General features: G+C 40.7%; 1 protein-coding gene across 1 annotated transcript in view; it reads left to right on the top strand.

Annotated features, from left to right (window-relative positions):
- Window positions 1-3: 3 nt before the first annotated feature.
- The window catches only part of Ddi2 (DNA damage inducible 1 homolog 2), a gene marked incomplete at its 5' end in the record, with an annotated part of 51,361 nt that continues 35,469 nt past the window's right edge, over window positions 4-15,895 (top strand). The window contains 3 exons of the mRNA XM_048782720.1: window positions 4-21; window positions 10,341-10,470; window positions 13,705-13,944. Of these exons, the coding sequence (XP_048638677.1) occupies window positions 4-21; window positions 10,341-10,470; window positions 13,705-13,944 (388 nt within the window). The remainder of the gene's footprint in view (window positions 22-10,340; window positions 10,471-13,704; window positions 13,945-15,895) is intronic.

Here is a 15,895-nt window from a genome sequence, read left to right as displayed (position 1 = left end):
ATCCCCGCCGCCGAGAGCCAGGTACGCCGGGCAGCGAGCGGGGCGGCCCCGGAGCTGGCCCTCCCGGCCTCGGGGCCTCGCGCGCTCCCCTTGCTGCTGGTGGAGGACTGGGTGGGGGGAACGCGGACGGCGGTGCCCAGTTCGCCCCCGCAGCTGGGAGGGAGCTGGAATCCGTAGCTGCCCGGTCGGCTCCGCGGCATGGGGTGGGGTGCGGGCCGGGCAAGGGAAGGGAGGACCTGGCCGCGGACGCACCAGCTGCGGCGTGAGGGGCACGTGGACTGCCGGGCAGCCTTCCCCACCTTCTGGCTCTGTGGCCTCTTCATCCTTTCTAACCCCGAGTTTGGGGTGTCGCCGTGGACCCAAGCAGAAGCCCTTGGGATTGCAAGCAGGGTTCATACAGCCTGCTTCCCCAACCAGAAATACCAGTTTGGATGACTGGTAGACTTTTCCATCTATTTTTTTAAATTTATTTGGTAGGGTGGGGTGAGGGTTCCTGCTTGAATATACGCAGTTTGCTTTTAAATGTACTGATTGGCACTTTAGGGGAGGCAGCGAAAAAAAAAAAGTTTTTTAAGACTCACTACCTCGTTTTGAGGTCTTTGGAAATGCTTCCTCCCACTATCGCATGCGTTTTTGAGTTGAATTATTATTTTTTTTAGAAAGTAATCCTTGGTTCAACTCGGGTCATTTGTTTCTCTACTTTCTTCCTTGGTAGTAAGCCAAAGTCTCTCCTTCCAGGTTACAGCTCGGTTTGGGTCAGTTCAAAGCTCTGTGCTTTATAAGGATATTAGATTGAAAATGGCCTTGGTATCTTCTCAGTGGGATTTGGTTTCATTTCCCTATCTTGCTTCTGGAAAGGAGTTCAGCTCCTTTTATAGTTTAAAATATGCAAAGTAATTTTTTCTCAAAATGCTTTTAGGCTACCAATAGTCTTAATCAAGCAGAATAGGTGAGAAACAGTAGGTGACAAGAACTCCTGAAGCCTTTACAGGAAAACACTTGAGATTCTGACTTGATAAAGTGGGACTTGGGGGACATATTCCAAACATTAGGAAATGCAAGTCTTCCAAGGCCCTAGAATATAAATCTTGATTTCCCACCACAGTTATGAAATAGTTCCAAAAACTGTTGCCCAACTACACAGCTTGTTCTACCCTGACTTATGGTAAACAAATGTGTCAATATTTTGTTCAGAAGTAGGATTCCTTTACACAGTGTGAACTTTAGACCCTGGTATAAACCTATTCAGAACAAATTTCTTTCAGGGCCCAAGGTGTCATTCAAATGGGCACTCTGGCAAGTGCTACAAAGAAACTAAGATTTTGGGTATTCCCACCCCTTTCTATAAAAAGTTAATACACAGAAACTCAGGATCCAGTTTCTGCAATGCATCTCTCATGTGAAGAACCAGGAAAGGACAGTTTAAAAAGAGGACAAGTTGGGAAAATAAATTCTTAAGTTTTTGAAGGTGGCTTTTTTTCAGTTTTTGTTCTTTTTTTTTTTTTTAATTCTGTTTTAGTTGTTTTTTTCTCTAGTTACATTACCCTGATTGTAACCACCAATTGTAGGGGAAGTGGAAAAAAAAAAAGGCGTAATCAATTTTGTTATTAGGTTTTGGGACAGGAGAGAGTGATTGTTGTAACTTCACTTTTGGGGGGCAGGGTGGGGAGATATAGTTCTAGGAATGAAACCCAGGATCTCACTCATAGCAAACTACTACTGAAGTATGTCTCCAGCCCACTGCACTTTTTGAGATTGCTTTAACAAAAATTTAAGGGAATTTTAAAAAAGGTGTCACGTTGAAAGACAATTGTATGATCAAGGCAGACATTGTCTTCTGCCAATTTGGAAATTTAGGAATTCCTTACTAGTTGAACAATTAAGTTAACTCTAAATTCTTCCTCTCAATTTTATATTTTTTGCATTTACTTTTTTCCCAAGCCAAATTAGCATATTAGAATCCTTGGGCTCCAGCTAATGTTAAGCCTGTATTAGATAACTGTAAACAGTCCCTGTTTTTCAAGTTTGTGCTCTTGGCTCCCTTGTAACCTGACAACATAGTATCTATTTTAAGATGTCTGGTGGTGGGTTTTCTTTCACTGGCCTGCCCATCAGGCAGGAACAGGATCCACCTTAGACACTTGAGTCATTTCCTTTGGGCAAATCATAAAAGTAAACATCATTATAGTTTTCCCCACAAATCCTCTTCACTTGTTTGAATCCACCCCACAACTGCCCTTTACCTTCCAGGGTGTCTTTTCCCTTTCTAGTCTGTTTACCTGTCTCTGTTCTCTGTGTCTCTGTTTTTTTGTTTGTTTTGTTCTGGGGATTGAACCCAGGGGCACCCCATGAGCCACATCTCAGCCCTTTTTATGTTTTTTTCTAAGTTGTTGAGGCTGGTTTTGGATTTGTGATCTTCTGTCTTAGCCTCCCTAATCACTGAAATTACAGGCATGTGCAATCACCACCAGCCCCCATTCTCATTTCTTCGCTCCCATGCCTGACTCCGTTTTGTTCAAGGACCTTTTTTTTGGCGGGTGTAGTATGGGAATTGAACTCAGGGACACTCAACCACTGAGCCACATCCCCAGCCCTATTTTTTGTATTTTATTAGAGACAGGATCTCACTGAGTTGCTTAGTGCCTTGCCATTGCTGAATCTGGCTTTGAACTCAATATTCTCCTGTCTCAGCCTCATGAGCCACTGGGATTGCAGACATTTGCCACCTTGCCCGACTGCTCTTTTTGTGATGTTTCTGGTCTTACCTACCACTGTGTGTTCAGACCACTATTCTCCAGACATTTTTATCCACACATCCCTAGTAGTAAAATGTTTCATAACATATTTCTTGTTATGTATATAGTACATTATATATGTAAACTAATATTTTATGCACTGTATGTATGTATAATATCCTATATTGTATAACATGTATGCATTATTGTATGCGAATGTAATATCCTCTGTACATCAGTTGCATAATATACATGAAGTAGTATCTTATGTTGTTCAACATAACTATTCAGTTACAGAATAGAACTCAAGGAAGAATGACTTAAATGAAAATGAAAATTCTGGTATTTTTATTTTCTTTCCATATCCTTGAAGAATTGTTATGCATGCCTGCCCCACTTTGGACATCCTTGGTTTAGAATTTAGTCTTTGATATCAGCATCAATTGTGCATAAGCATACCCTTGGAAAGATGTTAATTTTTAACAGCTCTAGTCTGATTATAGTAGTTACAATGGAATGATAACAAATTTAGAATAGAAACCGTTTCCATGTCTGTGTGTGATTAAAGATGGGCATGTTCCCTCTCTCAGTACAAGTGTGGGCTTAGAAACCAGTCAGGGCTCTGTGTGGTGCTTTGATGCAGAATTGGCTGGGTGAACTTCAAACAATTATCAGGATTTAGCTTCTCTTTAAATTAGTGTCTTGGTATTTTTTAAACATCATTATAATTTGCCTCTGTAGGTGGCATGTACAGAATGGAAGGGCCCTCGGGCTTTTTTAAATGCCAGGTAATAGCAGTAGCTGTGATCCTGGAAGTGCTGCTCTATCCAGCATGATTGGTGATTTGTGAAACACTGTTTTAAAAAGTGGAACTGAAATTTTCTATTTAACTAGTTTGGGCATGTTTATTTTCTCAGGTAATTTTCATGTTTTTTTTTTTCCCCCTGATAAATACGGTATAGGAATCGTACAGAAAAAGATAAAGAAGAACATGGTCACTTATTACCTCACAACCCAGAGAAATTACAGTTTACTTTTCCATGTATTTTCTTTCTAAGCTTTTCTACTTTTATAGTTAATGTGTGTTTTAAACATGATAGGTCCTAAACTTTTTTTGTGTGTGTGATGGTGCTAGAGATTGAACCCAGGGCCTTGTGCATGCAAGGCAAGCACTCTACCAGTGCTATACCCCAGTCCCTGTAAAATAATTTCTTATTTTCTTCAATCAGCACTACATTGTCAGCATTTTCCCATAACATTTCAAATTCTTTGCATTTATATATTTTCTATACTGGGGATTGAACCCCAGCCCTTTTCGATTAATAAATTAATTAATTAATTTTTAAAGATATATTATTTAGTTGTCGATGGACCTTTATTTTATTTATTTTTTTCTGTGGTGCAGAGGATTGAATCCGGTGCCTCACACATATCAAGCAAGCGCTCTACCTCTGAGGCACAACCCCAGCCCCTGCTTTTTATTTTTTTGAGACAAGAGTTTCACTCAGTTGCTGAGAATGGTCTCAAATTTGGTGATCCTTGTTCCTCAGCCTCCAGGGTTGCTGGAATAACAGGCATGTGCCACTAGGCCAGGCCAAATTTAATTCTTAATACCTGCATAATGCACCATTATATAGGTGTAGTGTAATTTATTCAGTAGTTTTCCTGTTACTGGACTTTTGAGCTGGGGAAAATTGGAAGCAGTTATGAATAATATCCATATGCATCGGCTTTGTCCCCCATTCCTGATTATTTTCTCAGAATAAATTGATACCAAGTCTCCAGGTCAAAGGCATAAAACTTTTTGAAAGACTTTTAGTAACTTGACAAATTGCCTCCTAAGAAGGTTGTAAAAAGTCAAACCGGCTGTTAGTTGCATGAGATAGTATATGTAAATAACTTGGCATATTGTGGGCATACATAGTAGTAGTATTATGGTGCCACCAGATATAATTCTAAGATTTTGTGGCCAGTTCACAGTCCTTAGTGCTGGAAATGTATTGCTAAGATTTCTGTTAATTGGGGCTGGGGTTGTAGCTCAGTGGAAGAACACTTGCCTAGCATGTGCGAGGCACTGGGTTTGATCTTCTGTACCACATAAAAATAAATAAAGGTATTGTGCTCATCTACAACTGAAAAACAAATTAAAAAAAAAAAGATTTCTGTTAAATGAAGGCTTTAGTTCAGAGACCAGAAAATAGGTGTGGTGTGGCACGTGCTTCTAATGCCATCTACTTCGGTGGTTGAGGCAATCCAAGTTTGTGGCCACCTTCAACATGTTAGCAAGACCCTTTCTCAAAATAAAAAGGACTGGGGATATAGCTCAGTCATAAAGCACTTGTGGGTTCAATACCCAGTCCTTCCAAAAAAAAAAAATAATAAGACCAGAAAACATTGGCTTCATGATTAAAAGTTTGGAGTTGTATTAATTAACCTGTTGTTAAATGTTAAGAATAGAATTCAGTCTCTAGGGTGTCTTCTCTAGAGTAAGTACTAGCAGTTGTGCCATTTCTGTGGATTTAGACCTGAATAAAGTTCCTGTGGTATGTTCTTACAACTGGAGTCCTGAGCATTGTAGCTCTTTGAGTTCGGCTTGGCTGGTAGAGATTTGAAACCATTGGTCCAGTAGATATGCTTGTTAAGTTAGTTAAAAACACAGATTTGCTTTAGTACTCAGGCTACAAAATAATTGTTTTTCTTGTAATCTTAATTTATTTTGATAGTACAGGGGATTGAACCCAGGGCTTCATGCATGCAAAACAAGCACTCTTACCACTGATCTTCATCCCCAGACACTTTAATCGTATTTTTTTGTGGGGGGAGTGGGGCGGATTGGGTGCTGGGGACTGAATTCAGGGGCACTTGGCCACTGAGCCACATCCCCAGCCCTATTTTGTATTTTATTTAGAGACAGGGTCTCTCTCTTAGCCTAGTGCCTCACCATTGCTGAAGCTGGTTTTGAACTTGCGATTCTCCTGTCTCAGCATCCTGAACCTCTGAGATTTCAGGTGTGGACCACCACGCCCCACAATTTTAAGCCCATTTTAACAAAAAGAAATGGGTTCTTTTTTTGGGGGGGGGAGTGTACCAGGGAGTGAACTCAGGGGCACTTGACCACTGAACCATATCCCCAGCCCTATTTTATATTTTATTTAGAGACAGGGTTTCACTGGGTTGCTCAGTAGCCTCACTTTTGCTGAGGCTGGCTTTGAACTCGCGATCCTCCTGCCTCAGTCTCCTGAGAAGTAGTTCTTTGTTGCAATCAACTAAGCTTTAGTTTAGTTTGTCTTACTCATGTATTTAGACTAAAATGGAGCACACCTGCTGTTTCATCTGTAAGGAATGTTTGCTCCTCCCCTGGGTTCTCATCCTGTATTTCTAGGAAATAGGGGGTGTTAGCAGCACTCCATGAATAATAACACTTCATGTTAGTGTCTGTCTGGACCTTACAGTTTCATTGTTCCTTAAAAAAGTGATATCCTCTCCTGAGGAAATGTTGTGGCAACTAAGCAGCAATGGATCCATGTGTAGCATTTGTAAAATGGGAATACAAAGTGGCAGTGTCTCTGCCCCTTTTCCTGCCAGGTGCTGAGTATCAAATCCATAGACTTGGTATGCTAGCAAGTGAGTTATCACCATCCCTGGTGTGTGTGTGTATTTGTTTATTTTGGTACTGGGAACTGAACCCAAGGGCATGTTACCACTGAGCTAAATCCACAGTCCTTTTTATTTTGATACAGGGTCTGGCCAAGTTGCCCAGACTAGCCTCAAACTTGGGGATCCTACTGCCTCAGCCTCCTGAGTTGCTGGGATTATAGGCACACCCCACTGTGCTTGGCCCAGGTGCTTCTTTATATTCAGGGCAAGGGCAGCGTTTTGATCCTCCTGGCAAGTATAGAGTATAGGTTCTCGGTGATGGATAGCTCAGTATCCCTTGTTAAAGTCATTAATTCACCAGCTCACTTTGGGGTTATGTTTGGGAAGTTTTATGGTACTAGAGAAGAGAATGGGTTTGGTTTTAGGGTTAGGAGGGGTTTTTTATACATGTCCAGCCACACACAAGTACACTCACCCTTTATTTTTTGGAGGCTTAAATGTCAAGTTGATGTGGTTCCAATCTCAATTCACTTTTTTTTTGGTAGGGGTTCTTTAACACTGAGCAACATTTCTAGCCATACACTAATATACCCTCTTTTTTTGGACACAGAATCTTAGGGCCTAAGTTACTTAGGCTAGCTTCAAACTTGGAATCCTCCTGTGTCAGCCTCCCAAGTTACTGGCATTACAGGCATGCACCTCCATACCCATTTCTCTGTTTACTTCTAATAGCCATGTGGCCTCTGTTTCCTGGTCCATAAAATGGGACAAATAATGCCTGCTTCATAAAATGATTATGATACTCAAATGAGGGGACAAAGTGGGAGGCTGAGAACCTGGCTTGCTGCTAGCTTGGTAGAGGTTCACTCAGTGGTAACTGGCTCCTATTTTAATCCAACAGGATTGGTTGGCCAGATGGGTGGGCACCAGATGTTACATACTGTAGCTGATATTCCCAGGCAGGAGTGAAAGGAGACATCCATGGGACAACTTTCAACTGTCCCATTACTGTAGCACACAGTCTGTGGTCTGGTGCAGGAATATTTTTGTAATTCCAGCATCTTTTTTTTTTCTTCCAGTGTTGGGAATGGAAACAAGGGCCACATGCTTGCTAGGCAAGCCCACTGAGCTCTGTCCTCAGCCCTACAGTCTTCCCGATCTTCCTGAGTTGATTTCTCATTGTAAATAAATAATTTTTCTTTTACCAGTAGATTGAGAACATGTCTTGGGAGATCAATCACATCTCTACATATACTGACAGTTGTGTTTCTGAACCTGGGAAGATAAATAAGTAGGCCCTAGATATTGGGGGACTTCATTACAGTGGCTTCACAGTGTGGGAGCCACCAAGTACAAGCCTGACTATGGAGCATATCTCTGGTAACCTCTTCCTTATTGCATACCTCACCCATGACACTTGTCACTTCTAACTTACAGTTGTTTCTCCATGCCACACAAATTATAATAGGACTCTTGGCTGTACTGCAAACGATGTGTTGATCTTGATGTACTTTTACTGTGAGATGTGAGGCATATGCCCAGGGTGATAGTGACAGCCACAGTCTGTTAAGGAGTCTTACTCTTCAGGTTGAAGGTGAGACTCACAGTATTTACTCTATTCTGTGTGAAACATATGAAGTATAATTGGACCTCAAGTTCTGCAAAGTTTTTTCACTTACCCCTAGAAGAATTTGATTATGAAGGGTTAGTTCTTTTGCTCAGCACAGTTCTGAGAGCAGATAAGACAGAATCACTCCCCAACTCTGGTTTAAATGCTCTAATGCTGTATCTTTTTTTTTTTTTTTTTTTGGTACTGGGGATTGAACCCAGGGGCATGTAACCATTGGAGCCCTTTTTTTCCTTTTTTTTTTTTTTAAATTGTGTTTAAAAGACAGTCTCTCACTGAATTGTTTAAGATCTCTCTAACTTGCTGAGGCTGGCTTTGAACTCATGATCCTCCTGCCTCAGCTTCCCAAGTCACTGGGATTACAGGCATGTGCTATTGCATCTGGCTTAAATGCTGTATCTTTAGTTTCTGTGCCAGGTAATTTTATGAGGAGAGCTTTGAGAAGAGGTGAGGGAGCATTGTAGCATGATAGTGTAGCAGAAAGAAGTGAAAGGGACAGCTGTAATGATTATCTAGCCCAGCTGCTTGCCTGACAAATGGGAAATGGGAGGCCTGTACCAGCTGAGTGGCAGGCCCTTTGGTTATTGGCAGGGCCAGGGGAGAACTTAAATTCCTCAGTTTGTATGTGGGCCAGTGTAAAGTAGATCTGTAAGGAGAAAACCTTTCAAAGCCCCAGTTTATTCTGACTGCTTCTTTGGAGTATTATAATGCAGGACAGGTTTTATTATAGTATGCTTTTCTGTGTCCATTTTTTTTTCTTTCACAGCATATTTTTTGTGCTTTCAAGATTTTATTTTGTTTGTTTGTTGTGTGGAGGACTGAACCCAGGGCCTTGTATGTGCTAGGAAAATGCTGTGTCCCTGAGCTACATCCCCAGCCCTTTTTCACTTTATATTAACACAGGGTCCTGCTATGTTGCCCAGGCTGGCCTAGAACTTAAAATCCATCTGCCCTGACCTCCTGAGTTGTGCCACTGCACCCTGCTGCCTTTGCCTTCAGTGTTTGAATGTTGATTTATATATCATAAAAAACATGATTTTTTTTCCACCTATGTTGAATTGTTCTTTTTGAATTTCTTTTCACTTTTTTATTTTTCCCTTATAAACATAAGAATGTTTATAATAAAACTTTGGGGATGGTGAGATGAAAGAATGCAGGAAAGCTGGTATTTGAGAACTTTTTAGACTTGCCAGTGTACAAGTTACTTTGAAAAGGTATGTGATGGAGCTGGGGATATAGCTCAGTTGGTAGAGTGTGTGCCTCGCATGCACTAGGTCCTGGGTTCAATCCCCAGCACCACACACACACACAAAAAAAAGTACATGTTATTTAATAGTACTATGGTTAGCATATTGAGAATAAATAATTCCAGTTTTCTTCCTGCTCAGAATTAAAATTAAGTTTAAAATTACATTCATTATTTTATAAATTCATCTTTTTAAAAAATATTTTTTTACTTGTTGGGGCTGGATATTTAGCTCAGTTGATAGAGTGCTTTCCTTGCATGCACAAGGCCTGGGTTCAAGCCCCAGCACCACAATAAATAAATAAATAAACAAACAAATAAATAATAAAAATTAGTTGTTGATAGACCTTTATTTATTTGTATGTGGTGCTGAGAATCAAACCCAGTGCCTTACACATGCCAGGCAAGTGCGCTACCACTGAGCCACAGCCACTGCCCCAATTCATCTTTTTTTTTTTTAAATTCCTGTAGGTATGCTTGAATTCACAGAAAAATGTGACTCAAAGGACTGGCTAGAAATAGAGGTTTACAAACCATCTTAACGAGGGGAGGGGTCAGGATTTCAAAGGCAATTCATCTTTTAATTCAAATATTTGAACATCAGTTGTAGAAGAGACACTGTTCTAAGCATTTGTGATATGGTCAATGAAGCAAAGTCATCCCCAAGTAGCTTACATTTTAGTGGAACAGAAAGACATCAAGAAAGCAAATTAATAGTATATTAGGTGACAGTACATTTTATTTTAAAAATTTATTTATTGTGGTGCTTACACATGCTAGGCAAGCACTCTGCTACTTAACTAGATCCCCAGCCTGTGGTGGGGTCCATTTTATACAGGGTACTAGGGAAGAGTTCTGAAGATATAATATTTTATCCAAGACCTAAAATAGTGAAGGGAGAGAGGAACAAGTGGAACAGCCCTGAGGGACAGTAGACCCTGTTGAGGAATAGCAGTCTCTGCATGAGGTAAGGGCAGACTGCCCGAGGCCTGCTAGGGGACAGACAGGAAGGCCTTCAGATTTCCTCTTAGGTGGGATGAGAACCATCAGAGGGCTTGCGTGGGAAGGGTGGTCCTTTGCTTTGCACCATGTTACTTCCCAGTGCTTTATGCTGCTCAATCTTTTCTTGTTATAGATCGTCTATGCCGAAAGGCCTCTCACAGACAACCACAGATCATTGGCGTCTTACGGCTTGAAAGATGGGGACGTTGTGATTTTACGACAGAAGGAGAATGCAGACCCTCGGCCTTCAGTGCAGTTCCCAAGTAAGATGGTGCCTCCTGTCTAGCATCCCCTCACGTGAGCAACAGTAGTTAGCAGAGTATAGTGGTTCTGAGTTTGGGGCTTATCATGGAGCCAGACTACTAGGGTACAGATCCTGACTCTGCTTCTTTATAACCTTGGACGTGGTTTGACTTCTAATTTGGCTTTCTCTTCTATAAGAAAGGTGCCATAATTACTTAACTCTAGCTCTTAGAGCTGAAGTGAGAATAACACCTTTGGCACGTAGCAAGCCATCAGTAAATGTTTGCTTCTGTTGTTATCAGTGATGATGATAGTCTTTTTTTTTTTCTTTGATTGGATTTTTTTAAACCATACGATTTATTTATTTTTTTTTTAATCATACATGACAGCAGAATGTATTTTGACATATAATACATACATGGAATGTATATACATCAATCATAATTTCTATTCTGCTGCCAATGATGATAGTCTTTATCCTGGGAGGAATTTGGGACTATGTAGCCTGTCATTCTAGTTCTCTCTTGCTGCTCTGTGTCTGGCCAACAGTGTACTGCCTTTGTGAAGCTTCTTATAGCCAGGCAGGAATTGGCATCCATGCTTCATATGCACTCATAGAACTTGGTTGTGGTCTCTCTTTACAATTTTCATCAACAGAAAAAGCTTATATTTTACATAGCTAGTAAGCAGAAGGCACAGGAATTAAAATGTGGTGCTTTTTCCATTATACCAGACTTGGTAAACTTTAAGCAGCTGAACCATCAAGTTCTGGTTCTTTCATACCAGAACTGTATTAATCATGTGAGAAGAAATTGTTATGTGTCTTGGCTGTCTGCATTTAGATTTAGAGATTTCTGTGTCCCTGAAATAACAGGCAGAATTGTGGGTATCCACCTGTACATTCTTTCAGTGGTGAGAAGATCCATAGTTTCCTTAGATACTCATGATCCACAAAATGTTTATTAGATCCTTGTGTCGAATTACTTGTTGGGAGGTACTGGTTTTTTCCACTCTTCCATATTCTGTCACCATTCTCTAAACAGTGTTAACCAGCAGGTCACTTGGTTTTAAAGTCTGTGGTAACATATGATAGGAGTCTTGGGTGATGAGACTTAGCCTGGAACACAGTGCTTCCATTCAGCCTGAAACTGGAGCTGTGTAAGACAATTAAGCACTGACTTCTTCAGATCTGGATTGCATTAGTCCCTTGGGGCTACTGCTAAACTTTACAAAGAGTAGTCTAGGTTCAAGTATGCTAATCAACAAAAACCAAATCTTTCTTTGGTTAATTTGTTGAGGTTGTTAGTACTGGAGACTCACTGTTTTTTTTCTGTGTTGTTTCCTTGTGGACAAGACAGTCAATATGTTGTTAGTGGGAGGGATCTGGTTTACAAAGTAAACAAGTTTTTCAGAATAGTTTTGAAGTGAGTGGACTCTCAAGATAATGTGTAACGGGGGTAGAGATAAAATTTCTTGACCTGCCAAGAAGGCCCGTCCATATGTTTTGCTAGTTGGTGTAGATTGGTGACCTCACAGAGATCGTGCTGTTTGTTTTCAGTAGTTGTTGTGTCTGTCTCTCTCTCCAAAATATGCATCAGTTGAAGTCTATTTGAAGACAGTAGCTTGTTGAACTCATACTGCAAGGCCAAAATTTTAGGCCTGAGTTTAACCTGTCCTTTTTTTGTATTTGAGGTCCTTTTGCACCAGAATTTGGACAAGTTTGACCATTAAATATATTCTGGGGGGAGCTAGATGTGGTGGCAATTACCTGTAATCTCATCAATTTAGCAGGTTGAGACAGGAAGATCGCAAGTTCCTGACCTGCCTTAGCAACTTAGTGAGACCCTGCCTCAAAATAAAAAAAAAAAATTTGAAAAATGTAGATTTACTCAAGCTTGTTGCCCCATTCTAGCTCTGCTTATTTATTTTTCCTTTTTCTTCTTTTTTTATAACAGCTTTATAATTCATATACCATATTATCCACCCATTAAAGGATACAATTCAGTGGTTTTTAGTATATTCACAGTTGTGCAACTATCACTCTATCACTACAAGTAATTTTAGTTCATTTTTATCACCTCTACTTACTAGCAGTCTTTCATATTTTCCGGATGCTCCACAAGTCTGCTTTCTGTCTCTTTGTATGTACTCTTTCTGAACATTTTGTGCAATGTGTAGGTCTTTTATGTAAGGAATAGGGCTCCTGCACTTTTTTTTTTACATAATTTTTAGTTGTTGATGGACCTTTATTTTTATTTTATTCATTTATTTGTTTGAAGTGCTGAGAATTGAACTCAGTGCCTCACACATGTGAGGTAAGAGCTCTACCACTGAGCCCTAGCCCCAGCCCTGCTCTTTCTTTTTAATAAGGTCAGCTCAGCCTAGAGTACAGCACCTGAGAATTGTAGTCTTTAAACCTGTGACAGCTTTTGGTGGACCCAGCAACAAGATCCTGTGCAGTTCCTTTTCTTCAGTTTTTCTCTCCTATAAAGTGATTATACCCACTAGCTCCAAGATAATGAGAAGAGTAAATGGTGATGTACAGATGAGTGTATAAATTCAAAGAACTACTAAGAGCTCTTCCATTGGGCATAGTGGCTCAGGTCTCTAATGCCAGTGACTCCAGAGGCTAAAGACAGGAGTATTGCAAGTTTGAGGCCAGCCTTGAAACCTAGGGAGACTCAGTCTCAAAAAAAAAAGAAAGAAAAGAAAAATAGAACTGGGCATATAGCACAATGGTAGAGTGCTGCTGGGTTTAATTCCTAGGGTAGGTTGGAGGGACTTCCCCAAATCAATGTATTTAACATAGACTTGCAGAGTTTAGCATCCAGTGTTTATGCGGTTCACTTGGTATGTATAGTGTTCTACCTCAAGTGGCAGAACTCTTTGAAGCATGTTAAACCAGACTAGGATTTTTCTCAAGACCCACATCCAGAGTTATGTAATTATATTTATTGAGACTATCTTTAATTTTCTGGAAACATAATAAATACTTGTTAACCTGGTCTGAGATAGTTTTAAGCCCAAAATTTGTGGTTACTACCATTGCCTGCTCTCCTTTCTATTCTTTCCTGTTGGTTGACTCTTAGTGAGATTCCAAGTGAGAAAAAACAATGGGGAAAGCCATTCCTATCTGCCATTACCATTGGCCACTGCATACCACATTTGAGCAAGTATTGACTGTTTCCTTTAAGTACTTGTTTTTTGGAGTCATTTGGATAAAGGTGATTGGTTTTTTGATTTTCTTCCTGCAGCAGACCTACCCCGGATAGACTTCAGTAGTATAGCCGTGCCTGGCACATCGAGCCCCCGGCAGCGCCTGCCTCAAGGAGCACAACAGCCCCACTCATCTCCTGGAGAAACGACATCCTCTCCTCAGGGCTTGGACAACCCTGCCCTGCTCCGAGACATGCTGCTGGCCAACCCACACGAGTTGTCCTTGCTGAAGGAGCGCAACCCGCCCCTGGCGGAGGCGCTGCTCAGTGGAGATCTTGGTAAGCTTCTATGTGTGGAGGGTTGGAGGTGAGGTGATTAGTTGGCCATATTGGTGGTCTTGTGTGAGGTGTGAATCAGTGCTAGTGTTCGAGGCTGCATGAAGGGCAGTAGTAGGCTCTAGAACTGAGACCCTCTGAACTGGTCTCTACTTTGTTTCTCATTGTTTTAGCAGCAGCTGAGCCAGGTTCTGATATTTTGACCTGCTCAGTTAGATCTTCAAGTTCAAGATCTCCAGGAAGTGAGCTTATCCCAGCTGAAGAGCTTTTAGTTTAGGACACCAAAATAACTCCTTCCTCAATTGATTATTTTTCAGTTGAGGTGGCGTTTACTTACAGAGAAGTACGCAGATTTGAAGTTTTTAATTCACTGTGTTTTGACAAGCTATGTAACCCCAATAAGATACAGAACTTGTCGTTCACTCTAGAAAGCTCCGTTGTGTTCCCTTCTAGTCATTTTCCTCCCCCGGAGGCTGCAATGGATACTCAATATAGATTGGTTTTGTATATTTTTGAACTTGCTGTATATGTAATCATAGCATGTATGGTCCTTTGTGTTAGCTTTTTTTTTTTTTTTTTTTTAAGAGGAGAGGGAGAGAGAGAGAGAATTTTTTTTTTTAATATTTATTTTTTTAGTTTTAGTTTTTCGGCGGATACAACATCTTTGTTTGTATGTGGTGCTGAGGATCGAACCCGGGCCGCATGCATGCCAGGCGAGCGCGCTACCGCTTGAGCCACATCCCCAGCCCCCTTTGTGTTAGCTTTTTACTTCACTGAATTCTTGGATTTGGCCGTATTGTGTGTGCTAATAGTTCAAATGACCATGACCTTGGTTTCTTTGGTTATCACACCTAATTGCCAGAGATCAGAGACGATGGTGATAGCACATTTAAGTTTATACATTTCATGTACCACCATTTAAAAAATGGCAAAATACTTACATCTTGTTGTAGCAAGCAGTAGTTTTTTGTTTTGTTTTTCCGTTTGCTAATTTTCCTCATCAGTACACACAAAATACTGGTAGACTAACATTGGTTTGCACTTAATTTGTCTGGCCTAAGGCACAGTGTTACCAAGGAAATGAAGATAGAAAAGGAGAAAGGGGATTATAGAGTGCTCTGTTTTTTTCTTAGGTAACAGGATAATGAGGACAGTGGGCAGGGAGGCTTAGAGACACTTATGTGCCATTCAGATAGTCATTCCTTACTGGCTAAATTGAAAAGTTATCTGAGTAGAAACAGTACACAATGGGCAACTTGTTACAAAAATGAAAGATTTTTGGTAATACTGTTTTTTCCCTTTTTCTTTTTTTAACAGTACTGGAGATTGAACCCTAGGTACTCTATCACTGAGCCAGTTTTTGTTTTGTTTTGTTTTGTTTTGTTTTTAACTTATATTGTGAGGCAGGACCTCACTAAGTTGCTGAGGCTGAACTTGAACTTGAGATTCTTCTGTTTTAGCCTCCTGAGTCACTGGATTGCAGGTGTGCACTATCACACCCATCTGAAAAAACTGTTTCTTTGTACTGAATTTAAATGAAGAAACAGTGATGCCTCGGAAATTCGAAAGAAAATGCTCATTTCAAAAAATTTTTAGGCATCCTGTCCATGTCTTTTTGTGTGTGTGTGTGTGTGTGTGTGTGTGGTCCTGGGGATTGAACCCAGGGGATTCAAGGCAAGCACTTTACCAACTGAGCTATATCCCCAGCCCCTCTGTTCACATCTTTTACAGTCGAATTTTGAGAAATTGTTTAGTGTGGGCTAGATATGGTGGCCACAAACCTGTAATTTCAGCTGCGTAGGAGGCTGCGGTAGGAGGATCACAAGTTTAAGACTGGCCTGGGCAAGTTAGCAAGACCACTATCTTAAAATGGATGAGGATATAGCTACGTGGTAGAGCAACCCTGGGTTTACTTCCCAGTACCACTCAAATAAAAAATTGGTGTGGAAAATTA

Source organism: Marmota marmota, unplaced genomic scaffold, assembly GCF_001458135.2.
Source record: "Marmota marmota marmota unplaced genomic scaffold, marMar, whole genome shotgun sequence".
Lineage (NCBI taxonomy): Eukaryota > Metazoa > Chordata > Mammalia > Rodentia > Sciuridae > Marmota > Marmota marmota.
The sequence above is the reverse complement of the archived record's forward strand: the minus strand, read 5'-3'. Positions and strand labels throughout refer to the sequence as shown.